This window comes from Aquarana catesbeiana, linkage group LG01, assembly GCF_042186555.1.
Source record: "Aquarana catesbeiana isolate 2022-GZ linkage group LG01, ASM4218655v1, whole genome shotgun sequence".
Taxonomy (NCBI): Eukaryota; Metazoa; Chordata; class Amphibia; order Anura; family Ranidae; genus Aquarana; species Aquarana catesbeiana.
Window position 1 is genome coordinate 102,556,260 of NC_133324.1, and position 15,111 is coordinate 102,571,370.

A 15,111-nucleotide genomic window follows, 5' to 3' on the forward strand; every position below is an offset into this window, starting at 1 on the left:
TGTAGTTAAAGAAAGATGCCACTAATCGAGAAGGTGTTCTATGGCTTTATGAAGCTTTAGACTGTAGGACATGGAACTTTACGTTATTATTATTATATAGGGTTTATATAGCGCTGACAGTTTATGCAGTGCTTTACAACATTAGGGCAGACAGTACAATTACAATACAATGCAATACAGCAGGAATCAGAGGGCCCTGCTCGTTAGAGCTTACAACCTAGGAGGGAGGGTCAAGTTATACAAAAGGGTAATAGCTGTGGGGGATGAGCTAATGGAGAAAATAGTGCAGTTGTTAGATGGAAGCAGAGATAGGCTTCTCTAAAAAGGAGGGTTTTCAGGGATCACCTAAAAGTGGATACATTTGGAGACCTTCTGACAGATTGGTGTAGCGAATTCCAGAGGATGGGCGAGGCTCGGGAGAAGTCCTGGAGGCAGATATGGGAGGAGGTGATGAGGGAGCTAGAGAGCAGAAGGTCTTGGGAGGAACGAAGAGGGTGATTAGGTTGGTATTTTGAGACTAGGCTAGTGATGTAGCTGGGGGCAGAGTTGTGGATGGCTTTGTAACTTATTGTTAGTATTTTGAATTTAATTCGTTGGGCGAGTGGCAGCCAATGGAGGGATTGGCAGAGAGGGGTAGCGGACACTGAGCGGTTTGTAAGGTGGATGAGTCTGGCAGCAGCATTCATGATGGACTGAAGGGGGGATAGTCTATTTAAAGATAAGCCAATGAGGAGGGAGTTGCAGTAGTCAAGGCGAGAGATAACCAGAGAGTGAATCAGGAGCTTTGTGGTTTCATAGGTTAGAAAGGGACGTAGTTCAGAGATGTTGCAGAGGTTGAGATGGCAAGCTTTGGAAAGTGATTGGATGTGGGGCCGAAAGGAGAGTTCAGAGTCCAGGATAACACCTAGCACCCTGACATGTGGGGACGGGTGGACTTCTCGTGTCTGTATGAACTACTCCATAGTAGAAGTTGTCACTGGCACCAACAATCTGTTTGAATAAAGTCAGTATCTGGAGTAATTAGTGTGTAAAGATTAAAAATGTCTTAATTATGAATAGATAAGGGGAAAAGTTATTAATGCTATCTACATCTACACCCCTGCTTAGGACATTTACCCTCATGTCCTGTTCTCCTGTAAACAGGACAAGGAGAAATCTCTTCAATGGAGACACAAACAGTAATATGTATGTTACGGCATGGGACAAGGTGTCATCAGACTGAAAATAAATAGAAACTTCTCTGTAGAGACACCAGAAGCAACAAAAACAAAAAGCGCTTCAAACCATCCCCTACCCAACATAAAACAAATAAAAAGAAAGTTTTGGATTAAGCTTGGTTTAGAAGTAAATATGTCACAAATATAGGCAATTCATACTCAGCATATAATGAAAAAATGAATAAGGAAAGATTAAACTCTCTAGAAAACTGATGTCAAAAGGATTAGTGGAAACAAAAATAAAGGGCACTGGCATTAAATGAAACATTTCCTATAATGTTTAGCTTTGCGCTACCCCTCCTAACTCAGTAATGTCTTTAATATACGATGGACAGACATCCCAAGGATTCTTGGAAGGAGGAGAAGGCAAGTATTATTAAGATCTGCATATAATTCCAGCTGCCCCTCTAGCACACCTTTTCTCAAACTTTTTAAGAACCCTTGAAATAATGTTTCAGGCTCAGGGAATCCCTGATAAAAATGTCTATAGGTACAACCAGTACATCAGGGTGATGTTAACTGGGAATGCTCATTATAGAAGAATTTCTCGTCTTCAACCAACTGTTACTGGATTGTTGTCCACATCTGATGCAACACAAAGGCCTCTAATGCCACGTACACACGAGCGGACTTTACGGCAGACTTTGTCCGGCGGAGTTTTCGACGGGCTTTCTGAATGAACGGACTTGCTTACACATGATCAACCAAAGTCCGACGGATTCGTACGTGATGACTTACGACCGGACTAAAAAAGGAAGTTCATAGCCAGTAGCCAATAGCTGCCCTAGCGTCGGTTTTTGTCCGTCGGACTAGCATACAGACTAGTGGACTTTTGGACCGGACTCGAGTCTGTCGGAAAGATTTGAAACATGTTTCATTTCTAGGTCCCTCAAACTTTTGGGAAAAAAAGTCAGCTGGAGCCCACACACGATCGAATTGTCCGACGGACTCCGGTCCGCCAGACCAAGTATGCCGTAAAGTCCGGGTGTGTACACAGCATTAGTTCTGAACCGTCTTTTTTCTCGAGACTTGAATATTTGCAAAACTGCACTAATCTCTCCCCCCCCAACAATGATCGAGATTTCCGTAAAAATAGAGATATGACGGCAGTGGCTGGCTCACCAAATGAAGATTATTATTAATATCTAATATTCTTGTATCTCAAGGGCGTTTCCGGATGAATAGCATTGATAGTCAAACTGACTTAAAACAAAGTGTGAGTTTATTGTCACACAGTTGGCATCATAAATACAATGTAAAAAGTATAATAGTTCAGTTCAGTGTGGGTAAAAATATATGAAATAGAATAGTTATAAAGCTGTAATAAACTTATGAAAGCATGTGCGCTTTATGGCTGCTGCCTTCTGTCCATCCTGTCTCGTGTGTCCCAAAAAGAAGCAGGAAATGATGTTCTTAGACTTCTGGCAGAATTCAGCTGTCCCAACTTATCAGTCTCTTCGTGTGAATATGTCAGTGTCATACCTCCTAGAGGGTGTGAGTGTGTGTCTGTCTGCCTTTCAATATGGAAGCGTTGGCTTTATATGTTACATCTGAACGTCATGACCTCACAAAAACTTAGAACCTTTTATGGCACACATTCATTTCTGCTAACTTCAGCAATATTCTATACAAGTAGATACTTAGTAGATACTAACTCAGAGAGTCATATGGAGCTTGATTGACAAGTCCACATGTAACATTTGTAGTAATGTTCTGATCATGTAATGTCATATAACCAAACATCTACTAATATGAACACATATTATCAACTTTAACTACATTAAGTAACTATATACTAATACATATTGACATGACTGAGACTACTCTAAACTTAACAGGATATAATCCACAATGTATTATTCCTTTAGCTGTAGACACGTGTCTATTTTTGTCTTCTTATGACATTCTATACCAAGATACCTTATTATTATTATACAGTATTTATATAGCGCCAACAGTTTACGTAGCGCTTTACAACTTGAGGGTAGACAGTACAAATACAATACAATTTGATACAGTAGGAATCAGAGGGCCCTGCTCCTTAGAGCTTACAATCTAAGAGGGAAGATCAAGAGATACAAGAGGTAATAACTGTGGGGGATGTGCTGATTGAGAAGATAAATGTAGAGTTGTTAGGTGGGGGCCAGATAGGCTTCTCTGAAGAGATGAGTTTTCAGGGATCGTCTGAAAGTGGATAAAGTAGGAGAAAATCGGACGGATTGGGGTAGAGCATTCCAGAGGATGGGAGAAGCTCTGGAGAAGTCCTGAAGGCGAGCATGGGATGAGGTGACAAGGGAGTTTGAGAGCAGGAGGTCTTGGGAGGAGTGAAGAGAATGATTAGGTTGGTATTTTGTGACTAGGTTAGAGATGTAGCTGGGGGCCAGGTTGTGGATGGCTTATATGTCATCCTCATACACCAGAAACTTATTACTAACTCAGCTTTAGATGAGGATATATTTTACTGAACATTTGATTAAGGTCATTCACACATAATATTTATTATGACTAATCATAAAACCAAATATGTTTTGCAAGCTTGCCATGAATATAATATAACACCTATAAGTACCGAATTATGAACTTGGAATAATATTCTAACAGTGGTAACTGAGAAAATCCCCCCTTATAGATCACAAAAAAAAAAAAGCCTTGTTGTCAGTGGTTACTCATTTGACAGGTAGAAATGTCCCAATAAAAAATTATTTGATTAAAAAAAAAAAAAGAAATGTCCCATTGCTCAAGGAACCCCTAGCAACCTCTGGAAGAACATTTGGGCTGGCCAGCATGCCTGGTGGAACATTGAGAAAAGCCACATCCAGACACTGCAGAGGTTGCAGATTCAGACCTAGGTCCTGACAGGGGCCCGGTCTGATGAATTCAAGAACGGTTTGAGGAACGCAACAGGTTTAAGATATTGACTTGGCCTCCAAATTCTCCAGATCTCAATCCAATCAAGCATTTGTAAGGGGTCTGCTACTGACAGCTTGGTTCCACCGCATACCTTCAGAGGTCTACGTGGGTGACCATAATAGCTGGTGGATTTGTGTATGAGTATATACTGTATATATAGAGAGAGGGAATATTCCAGCACTATGAGCTGCCTATTTAGATTTTGGGACTTGCCGTTTTACTACATTAAACAGACCAAAGACCACAGTCTTGCACTCGTATGATTTCCTGTTTACAGAATGAAAAAAATTGTTCCCAGATTTGGCCTATCTGATCTGTAAGACACATGGATGTGGTAAATGATATCAACTCAGTCTGGTCTATTTATAAGTAACTTAATTAACTTGCATATTTTCAAATGGAAGATGCAATGTCCCAGGCAGTGGGGGACGTGTTTCTATATCTAATCTCTGTGTCGTGTTCAAGCGCCCAGCCAATCAGATTCCTTCCGGCACATTTACTGTGTGTATACTGTTCACCATAATTGGCTGCTGTCATTTTACATCTCCCAGACTAGGATCATGCATTGCTTTAGGGCAGTAATTAAAACAGAATCATTTCACTGATAACAGGGAGAATCCCTCTGCTATCAATTATAATATATGCCTAGAAGATTAAATCCACAATGAAAATGTAGTCCCTGTATATTAAAGCACACACTGGGGTTTATGCTTAATTATAGGTGCAGAGAGAGTAATTGCATTGTTTTTATGTTACATACACACACATATAGACATGCAAAATCTGGTGCAGCTTTGCAGAGAAACCAATCAGCTTCCAGGTTGTTGTTTTTTTTTTTGTCACAGCTGATTGGCTACCATGCACAGGTGCACCAGATTTTGCACTCTCTAATTTTAGTAAATCAACCCCTTTGTCTCTTTAAATGACACCCCTGCAGGGGTCAGACATGAGAACCAGTTTAAAGCGGCAAAAAAAATTAAACTTTTCTGAACGCCAGAAAAACATCTAAATACACAGATACACTTCAGACACCATGGGGGTTATTTACTAAACCTGGAGAGTGCAAAAGCTGGTGGAGCTCTGCATATAAACCAATCAGCTTCCAGGTTTTAATATCAAAGCTTAACTAAACAAGCTGAAATTAGGAGCTGATTGGCTACCATGCACAGCTGCACCAGATTTTGAGTGCTCCAGTTTTAGTAAATCTCCCCCATGATTCTGTTTAGCACATGATCACTACAGCACAACGTATTGGCTACTTGTGCTGCTTCTCCCTCTCTAAGTCTGATCTCTGTTGTACAGTTGATTACAAGAGGCTGACACCATTCAGTTGAATGAGCCACATTCGGCAGGCGCTACTGCCAGTAGAACGCGACAGCGAAGATAATTTTTGCTGTGGCATATGTATGCTCCTGTCCACTGCCTTTGCAGCTTGGAGGGTCAGTAAAAATGTGCCTCAACTGTGCATTTTTACCACCCCCAATCACAGGCATAATCGAGGCCTAACGAAAAGTAGACACTTGATGATCATGGATCTAAAGTATGCAGCTGTATCTAACACATGCATAAAACAGGCTTTACATGTGCACAGTTTTGGAGGTGAATCCAAAATTACGGTATATCAAACACTGAGCTACTAATAAATGTATTTGATGTTGAGCACCTGGTAAGTTGTATTTAAGTGAGACTCCCCACAAAAGTCACAAATGCAGTAACTTAATGGTATGTCCCATATATGTGTTCCAATGACAACTGTACTCTCCATTATTTGCCTTGTTGTTAGTGGGACAGGAAGTAATGAAAAATGTCCATAGTGTGAAATTGAGAAGGCCATACAACAATACTTTACAGTTAACCGAGCTAACGACACGTCCCCAAGTATTAATTGGGCGGCACATAAAGTCACTATTCGTGGCACATTGATTCAAGTGGCCTCTAGGAAAAAAAGGGATGATGCACAAAAAATCCAACAACAAGAAGATGAATTACATAAAATAGTCCAGGAACAAAAATCTAACCCTCATCTTGACCTGCGACATAAAATAGACACAGCTAGAACGGCACTAAATCTTAGTCTAACAACCAAAGCTGAGAAATTTCTACGCTGGTCTAGACATCGCTATTATACCAAGGGAGACAAACCTACCACACTTTTAGCTAGAAAACTTACACCGCGACCATTTAACCCTGCCATGCCTAGACTGCGTACTCGAGACGGGAAAATTACTCAAAACCCCCAAGAGATACTTCAAGAATTTTCTAAATTCTTTACTGATCTGTATAATAAGCCCACCCCATTTTCCAAGGACCGAGCAGAGGAATTTTTCAATGACATCTCCTTGCCAACATTAGAACAGGAACACACAGAATTAATGGAAGCAGACTTCACGGAAGGAGAAATTCTGGCAGCCATTAAGAGCTTGAACCCCTCAAAGGCACCTGGCCCAGATGGCTTTACAGGCCACTATTACAGAAAATTTGCAGCCGTACTGACTCCTCATTTGTGTTCCTTTTTTAATGCGATACGGAAAGGCAACCCCTTATCTTTACATGAAAATGAGGCCCTCATTCAAGTAATCCCTAAACCAGGAAAGGATCATGGGGATCCCGCAAATTATCGCCCGATATCGCTCATTAATGTGGATCTTAAACTAATGACCAAAGTCTTGGCAACCAGAATGAATTCTTTTCTGGCCAAATATATCCACCCTGATCAAGTGGGATTTGTTCCAAATAGACAGGCCCCGGATCAAACCCGACGAGCGATAGATATCATTGCAGCACTTAATTCAAACTGGGACAATTTGGGGCTGTGGAGGGGTATGATTTTGTCATTAGACCTTTGTAAGGCTTTCGACTCGGTAACGTGGGAGTATATATACTACGCATTGAAAAGATATGGATTTGGGCCTCATTTTCTGAATATATTACAAGTACTGTACAACACACCCACGGCCAAAATCCAGATAAAAGGCTACAAATCCCACACAATCAACATACACAGGGGAACGAGACAAGGGTGCCCCCTTTCTCCTATTTTATTTATCTTAGCATTAGAACCCCTAGCGATAAAGCTTAGGAACCACCAAGACATAAAAGGCATATGCTGCGGAGATGGGGAGCAGAAATGCTCTCTGTTCGCCGATGATATCCTTATGTTCCTTTCCTCTCCGATCACGTCCCTTCCTAATTTATATCGAGTCTTGAGGCGCTTCACCGCATTCTCAGGTCTCACGATAAACCACTCCAAATCTGAAGCCCTAAATCTGACCCTAGAACCACAGACTGTACAACTTCTCCAAAAATCATTTCAGTTTAGATGGCAACAAAATAAACTCCCATATTTGGGAATTTTTCTAACCAACAATCTGCAGACCCTGTATCAGGCCAATTACCCCCCTCTCTATAAGAGGCTATCAGCAGACTTATTGTCATGGGCTAAAAGCCCTCCATCGTGATTTGGCAGACTGTATTCCATTAAGATGAATCTCTTACCAAGACTGTTGTATTTGTTCAGAACCCTTCCAATAGCAATCAATAGGCCTGATCTTAAGGTTTTTCAGAAAAAGATCATGCAGTTCATTTGGGGTGACACAAGACCCAGGGTGAATCAGCGAACCCTATACGCCCCCAGACTTAAAGGGGGGTTGGGAGTACCAAATTTGGTCAGGTATTTCGAGGCAGCCCAATTGGCTCAATTAATTCGCACTCACTCTGGACTGCCTCAACCTTCTTGGATGAAGCTGGAATCATCCCCACACCCCACAAAACCGATAAGCCATTTGATGTGGCTCCATATGAAAGACAGACCTACCATTTTATGCCCCACATTATCATTCTCATTGGGTTTATGGGATAGATTACAAAAACCTTTTACCTTCCGCTCACCTCATGCTCCCTTAGCCCCATTAACGGGCAACCCAGAATTCACCCCGGGTCTTAATCCTCAAAGATTATTATGGAGGACCAATAAGGGCTTGATTCGTATAGCCGACTTATGTGACCATAGAGGTATACTGTCGAAGCAATTTCTTATAGAAAAATACCAATTACCTAACACAGAACTCTATCACTACCTCCAGATAGCACATTTCCTGAAAACTCTACAGCGCAAAGCTGACATTATGACGTTCACTCCAATGGAATATTTATGCAGGTCCTTCGATAAACATAAAGGTCACATTTCTAACATTTATGGTATTTTCTCCTCTAAGTCAGAAAAATTATTTTATATGCAAAAGTGGGAACAAGATATGGAGGAAACGATGGAAATGGACGCGTGGTTTAATACGGCTCAATTAGCCTCAAAAGGTTATATAAATACCTCCCTAATAGAGGCGAATTATAAAGTCTTATTACGGTGGTATATGGTTCCGGCGAGAATCGCTACATACATCCCCGGCGCATCCCCATTATGCTTTAGGGGGTGTGGAGGGGAGGGCACGATATATCATACTTGGTGGTCCTGTCCTAAGGTTAGAAGGTATTGGATACGCATCTATAATTTTATCTACTCATTGACCCAAGTTAACCTAACCAAATCCCCACAACAGGCACTACTGGGATGTCCAGTGGAAGGCGTGCCTCGGTACACGAAAAAACTCATATCCTTTGTCTTCACAGCAGCTAGAATTGCGATTGCTAGATCCTGGAGAAAACCTCTGATCCCATTTGAACTGGTAAAAGCTAAACTGACATGGATCACGATTAATGAACGCCTGTCGGCGATTCTATCGGATAAACAACGGGTTTTCGACAGGATCTGGGAACCATGGTTGACATACCTATCTGTGGGCTTCGATAATTAATGGATCTAAGAGAAGTTCCCTAGGGGTGCACTCAACCCCAACCTTTCCCACTACCCCTTCTTCTCTTCTTTTTCTGCTCCCTTGCTCCTTAACTTTCCTCTCTCCAGATTTATTAGTTTACGTAGGTTCTCCTGTCTAGTGATGTTGCCCTCGCAACATTAGCAAAGAATCAAGAAGCGAAAGTAGCATTGCTGCTTGTAAGTGGGGGGGATTGGGGGGTCGAGAGCCTCTCGTCCGCAGAGTTGATCCCATGCGGGGTGGATGGGCGGGCTCCTGGCACCACAGCCCCTCTACAAAGAATACATAAGTGATAAGGTAACGATTCTAGGGCATTAAAATATAAGGACAGACAGATGTAGAACTGATATACTCATCAGTAAAAATTTTACATTTTGCTATATGTACTGTGTGTAGGCCATGTTGGCCGAGCTCTGTTCTTTTAATCTTTTCTACATTGTTGTTTATATTTGAGAAATATGTATTGTATATTTTTCATACACTATATTCAATAAAAATATTGGAAAGAAAAATGTCCATAGTGGAATCCACAGGTGTACCTAGAGCATTTGGCACCCGGGGCGGATCCTATATCTGGCACTCCCCCCTCACTGATCATACCTGTACGCACTCAGCCCCCTCATACCTGTACACACTCAGCCCCCTCATACTCGTACGCACTCACCCTCCTCATACCTGTACGCACTCAGCTCCCTCATACCTGTTCACACTCAGCTCCCTCATACCTGTACGCACTCAGCTCCCTCATACCTGTACGCACTCAGCCCCCTCATACCTGTACGCACTCAGCCCCCTCATACCTGTACGCACTCAGCCCCCTCATACCCGTACGCACTCAGCCCCCTCATACCCGTACGCACTTAGCCCCCTCATACCCGTACGCACTCAGCCCCCTCATACCCGTACGCACTCAGCCCCCTCATACCCGTACGCACTCAGCCCCCTCATACCCGTACGCACTCAGCCCCCTCATACCCGTACGCACTCAGCCCCTCATACCCGTACACACTCAGCCCCCTCATACCTGTACACACTCAGCCCATCATACCTGTACACACTCAGCCCATCATACCTGTACACACTCAGCCCCCTCATACCTCTACACACTCAGCCAATCATACCTGTACGCACTCAGCTCCCTCATACCTGTACGCACTCAGCTCCCTCATACCTGTACACACTCAGCCCATCATACCTGTACACACTCAGCCCCCTCATACCTCTACACACTCAGCCAATCATACCTGTACACACTCAGCTCCCTCATACCTGTACACACTCAGCTACCTCATACCTGTACACACTCAGCCCCCTCATACCTGTACACACTCAGCCCCCTCATACCTGTGCACACTCAGCCCCCTCATACCTGTGCACACTCAGCTCCCTCATACCTGTGCACACTCAGCTCCCTCATACCTGTACGCACTCAGCCCCCTCATACCTGTACACACTCAGCCCCCTCATACCTGTACACACTCAGCTCCCTCATACCTGTACACACTCAGCTCCCTCATACCTGTACACACTCAGCCCCCTCATACCTGTACACACTCAGCTCCCTTATACCTGTACACACTCAGCCCCCTCATACCTGTACACACTCAGCCCCCTCATACCTGTACACACTCAGCCCCCTCATACCTGTACACACTCAGCCCCCTCATACCTGTACACACTCAGCTCCCTTATACCTGTACACACTCAGCCCCCTCATACCTGTACACACTCAGCTCCCTTATACCTGTACACACTCAGCCCCCTCATACCTGTACACACTCAGCTCCCTTATACCTGTACACACTCAGCCCCCTCATACCTGTACACACCCAGCCCCCTCATACCTGTACACACTCAGCTCCCTTATACCTGTACACACTCAGCTCCCTTATACCTGTACACACTCAGCCCCCTCATACCTGTACACACTCAGCCCCCTCATACCTGTACACACTCAGCCCCCTCATACCTGTACACACTCAGCCCCCTCATACCTGTAAACACTCAGCCCCCCACACCTGTAAACACTCAGCTCCCCCCCCTCACACCTGTACATACTCAGCTGGCCCCCCCACACAAAGCTCTGCCCCCCTCTTTCACAAACAGCCTCCTCCCTTGTACTCACAGCCCCCACTTGTAAGGTGGTCTTCCTTGTCCCAGGTCTTGATTCCGCATGTCCCTGTGTAAATAAATTGCTGGCAACACAAACGAGGGGCGTACATACATGAAGCAGCCAGAGGTGGCAGTATAGAGCCTGATGTGAGCTCAGTGGCACTGAACAATAGACGCACACTCGCACGAACACAGAGAGCCAGCACAGCTACAGAACACCTCCTGCACCCACCCCTGCCCTGTCCCAGCTCTGATAGCCGGCCTGGCACCCCCCAATGTGTGGAACTCGGGGCGGACGCCCCCCCGCCCCCCCCCCCCCCATAGGTACGCCACTGGTGGATTGACACAGGTAAAAACCTGACAAAATTGTAACTCTTCTCTACTCTATACAAAAATAAGCTTTTGGTTGAATTAGGAGGCTTTAAAGCTGAACTGACCCATACTGACAGGAAATAAACCAGTGTATTAAAAAAAGTGAAAAAATAAAAAGTTCCACCGGCCCATTTGCATCATTGTGGTGCTATTTTCAATTTCTATAGTGGTTGTCAACTTATAGGGGGCCTCAAATGACATTACCAAAGGGCGTACATAATCAGTATACTGTATGTAATGCTTGAGGGGGCCTGTCAGAAACTGCAGACGTAATAGAGGAAATGAAGGTCAGAGAGTGTGGTCATGCTATGTTTTTGGCTGCAGAAGACAATACGAAACTTGGAACGTTATATGAGACTTGTAGCAATCAATGCTATTACCCTAATCAATGTTCCCACTGCTGAGGTCTGAGGGCTACACATCATATACCAAAGGGCCGCAGGTTGGGCACCAAGGCTGTAAAGGATAATATTGGCTAGCAGCTGTTTTTCCTCTTCTCTAGGTTCCACCCGCAACTCCCAGAAAAAATATTTGTAGGTTTTCTAGATATCTTCCTGTGTGTATGTAGCACTGTTGCTAAGATTACAGTAAAGACATTACTTTGAGAGCATAACAGGAATTGATGTGACTCCTCTATTTTTTCTGTAAAGCACTGTAGAGTTGCTGAATGCTATGTAAAGTATTATAATATAGTCCATTGATTCAAAGTTGTTCATTTTTATATACATATATACGTAGTAAAAGTAGCAGAATTATATATGCATGACAAGTTTCTTTTGATGAAATTACCGTGTATATTTATGTTGCCAGGAGACATCGGACTCAGAAAATGCTCTGGCGGTTCGCATCAATATTGCAGCTCAAAAACCAAACACCAGCCCAGTTTTAAACCCTTATTCATCTGGTTCAAGTGAATGGTTTGTAAGTATGTTTTCATTGAAGTAATATTTCTCTTGTCCATTGTACATCCTGGGAATAAGCCACCACAATACTTTCATTTGAAGCAGGCGGAAGTCATGAATCTCCATGAATTGTAAATATAGGAACTGTCTTCTCATTTAATGATTTTGGCATGCAGGCAAAGTAGTTTTGTGGTATGTTTGGGCTTTGCACCTATATTTTACCTAGTCCTAATTTTTCTGAGGCTAATATGACATAATAACATCATCCTCCAGAATATGTGCACAAAATGGACACAAAATAGCTATTTTTTGTACATATTCTAGAGGATGAGGAGGAGCATTATTGGAGGGTAAAAGAGTTATCAACTAGATGTCCTGTTGGATGTATATGATGATTTGGGGTCTCTCCTCCTCCTCATAACATGAGTCTTCCAACCAAGTTCCTTCCTTTGTATGGATGTGTACCTCCTGAGGTCTGATTCTAATCACATTTATGTAACTATGTTTATGGGACTTGAAGAAGCAGGCTTTCACCTGTAAAATGTGTTGAATATGAAGACCCCATAATGCTTTTGCTTTAAAGTTTGAAGGAATTTGTATATATAGCAAATGTGCATATCCTCTAGATTTGCTGAGCATTGTTGCTTTAAAGGATATATTTTAACATGTTGTAAAAAATGTTGTACTCTTATACTAATGATGTGGTACCATTAAAGTCCTTTTTAGTTTACTGGTTAGGGAATTATTTTGAAATGATATAATTCGAGATGTGGTATTCTTAATTGAAATGATGCGTTAGGCATTTATTTGCCAACCCTCCTCAGCTTTATGTATTGTGTAAAATTGGGGTGACTACACTCAAGCGGTAGGTGTGTTTTCAATGAGTGCGCCAGCCCAAAACTGTATTATTTAAGGGCATGGTAGCCCACTTTTATTTAAAAGAAAGGAAAAGTTTACAAAAGACATCAGTTGCCTACGCAGAGCGTTACACTATTACTGTAACTTAAACAATCAGAATACTTCAGCCTCCTGGCTTACACTTTTGACACACGGCTGCTTCAGGCTTCAAGGCTAGGCCTTAGGTCTGCTCCTCAGACCAATACAAGGAGTTCCTTAAAGTCAAGCCCTCTCGTAGCATACTTACAAACAGCTGCTTGCTGCTCTGTCACAGACTGAATCTGCCTCCTGCAGACATGCACACTCTGGCTGCCCCATGCAGCCTCTCTGACTCCTGGAGGGGATTGGAGTCCTCCTGACTCCCATGGACAGAGCTCCTGTTTGTTGGGTGGAGCCCTGAGCTCTAGCTCTGGGCTATTCTGAAGGAAGCCCACACCTGGACAATCAACGTGCCTGTTTCTTTAAGAATCAGGTGTAAACCACTAATCCACCGAACAGTGAGATCAGTACCGTTCCATAAGTATGGCAAAGGACAACAGTCCATGAATACGATCAGCAATGCCATGCAAGAGCAATTCTTGACTGTGTCCAGCAAAAAAAAAAGATGGGAGCTCATGATTATTGTGTCATTTCCTCTGCTTGATTTCTATATCACATTCCAGGATCATAATCCTCGTTGACTGTCTACAGGACGAGTTGTACAGTTAAGGGGGAAGTAATCCCTTTCTACATGTAACCCAATGGCTAGGCTAGCAGAATTTGAATCCACTGTGTAGAGCTGTAAAGTATGTTAAAGTAGACACTACTGAGTACAACACACATCTCTGTCTATAATGTTAACCCTTTTTAACCTCCTTGGGGCATATTCGTGTAGCAGAATCTCTGACCTCTTCCAGTCTAATGAGAACCTTCAAGGCCAAAGATAGCTGACATCCTTCAATATGTGATGGGTTGTGAGTAGGGTTGCCACATCATCCCTTTAATCCACATATGAATTCCACAGGTTCTAAAGCAGATTTAATGCAGATAAGGCACCAAGTGAGTTTAATTACCACCTTAATCAGCCACAGAACCTGTGTAATTAATGTGTGTCCTGGATTAAAGGAATGAGGTGGCAACCCTAGTTGTGAGGCATAGTGGGTGCAAAGGTGGTAAAAGTAATTGGGCGCCAGACACTTCTTGGATGTAAAAGAGGTTTTATTTCTTTGACAGTCCTTTTAATATTTTGCAAGGAAAAGAGGGTTAGGGCCTGGACACCCTTAAATAGTTGCAATTTCAAATAGAAGAGTCAGAGACTTCAACAGAAGGACAGCCATACAGGGAAAGGCCCCAGCAAGGTGCCACTTCTGCACGTGCAGGATTGCTGTCTCCTATCGTAACAGTACTTAAACAGTTCCTAACTCAATGTAACAGTTCTCTCAGCTGTACTACAACTTCTCCTTGTAGTTCTTCAGCCCATTGAGCTCCAGGTCTCTCACTAGACCCCCTTTATTCACTGACTATGAATCCTGTGAGCTCCTCCAGGCCTTTGCGGTGGTATCTCCCTCAAGCGTCACCCACGCTTCTTTGCAGGGTCCCTAGCTTGACACTTCGGATACCTTCAAGCTTCACCCTAGCTGACCGGCTCAGTCCCTAGCTTGACACACAAGGCTGGTCTGCAAGCATCACCTCCGCTGGTTGGGTCCCTGACTTGATCACCTCCTGAAGTTTCCCGATTCTCCACCTTGCCCATTCGGTGAGAATACTACTCCAGTACTTGCTTCAGTTACTCACTGTGGTCCCTGGTAAAAGTGATTGGTCCCTTAGTGGCGACAACTTCCCTTCTACCTCCGACCACGACAGGCTCTCCCAGCAGGCCAAGGGATTCAACAAGAT

General features: G+C 43.3%; 1 protein-coding gene across 1 annotated transcript in view; it reads left to right on the forward strand.

Annotated features, from left to right (window-relative positions):
* ITGA2 (integrin subunit alpha 2) overlaps positions 1 to 15,111 on the forward strand; it is a 236,103-nt gene that overhangs the window by 156,364 nt on the left and 64,628 nt on the right. The window contains exon 18 of the mRNA XM_073622309.1: positions 12,248 to 12,358. Within this exon, the coding sequence (XP_073478410.1) occupies positions 12,248 to 12,358 (111 nt within the window). The remainder of the gene's footprint in view (positions 1 to 12,247; positions 12,359 to 15,111) is intronic.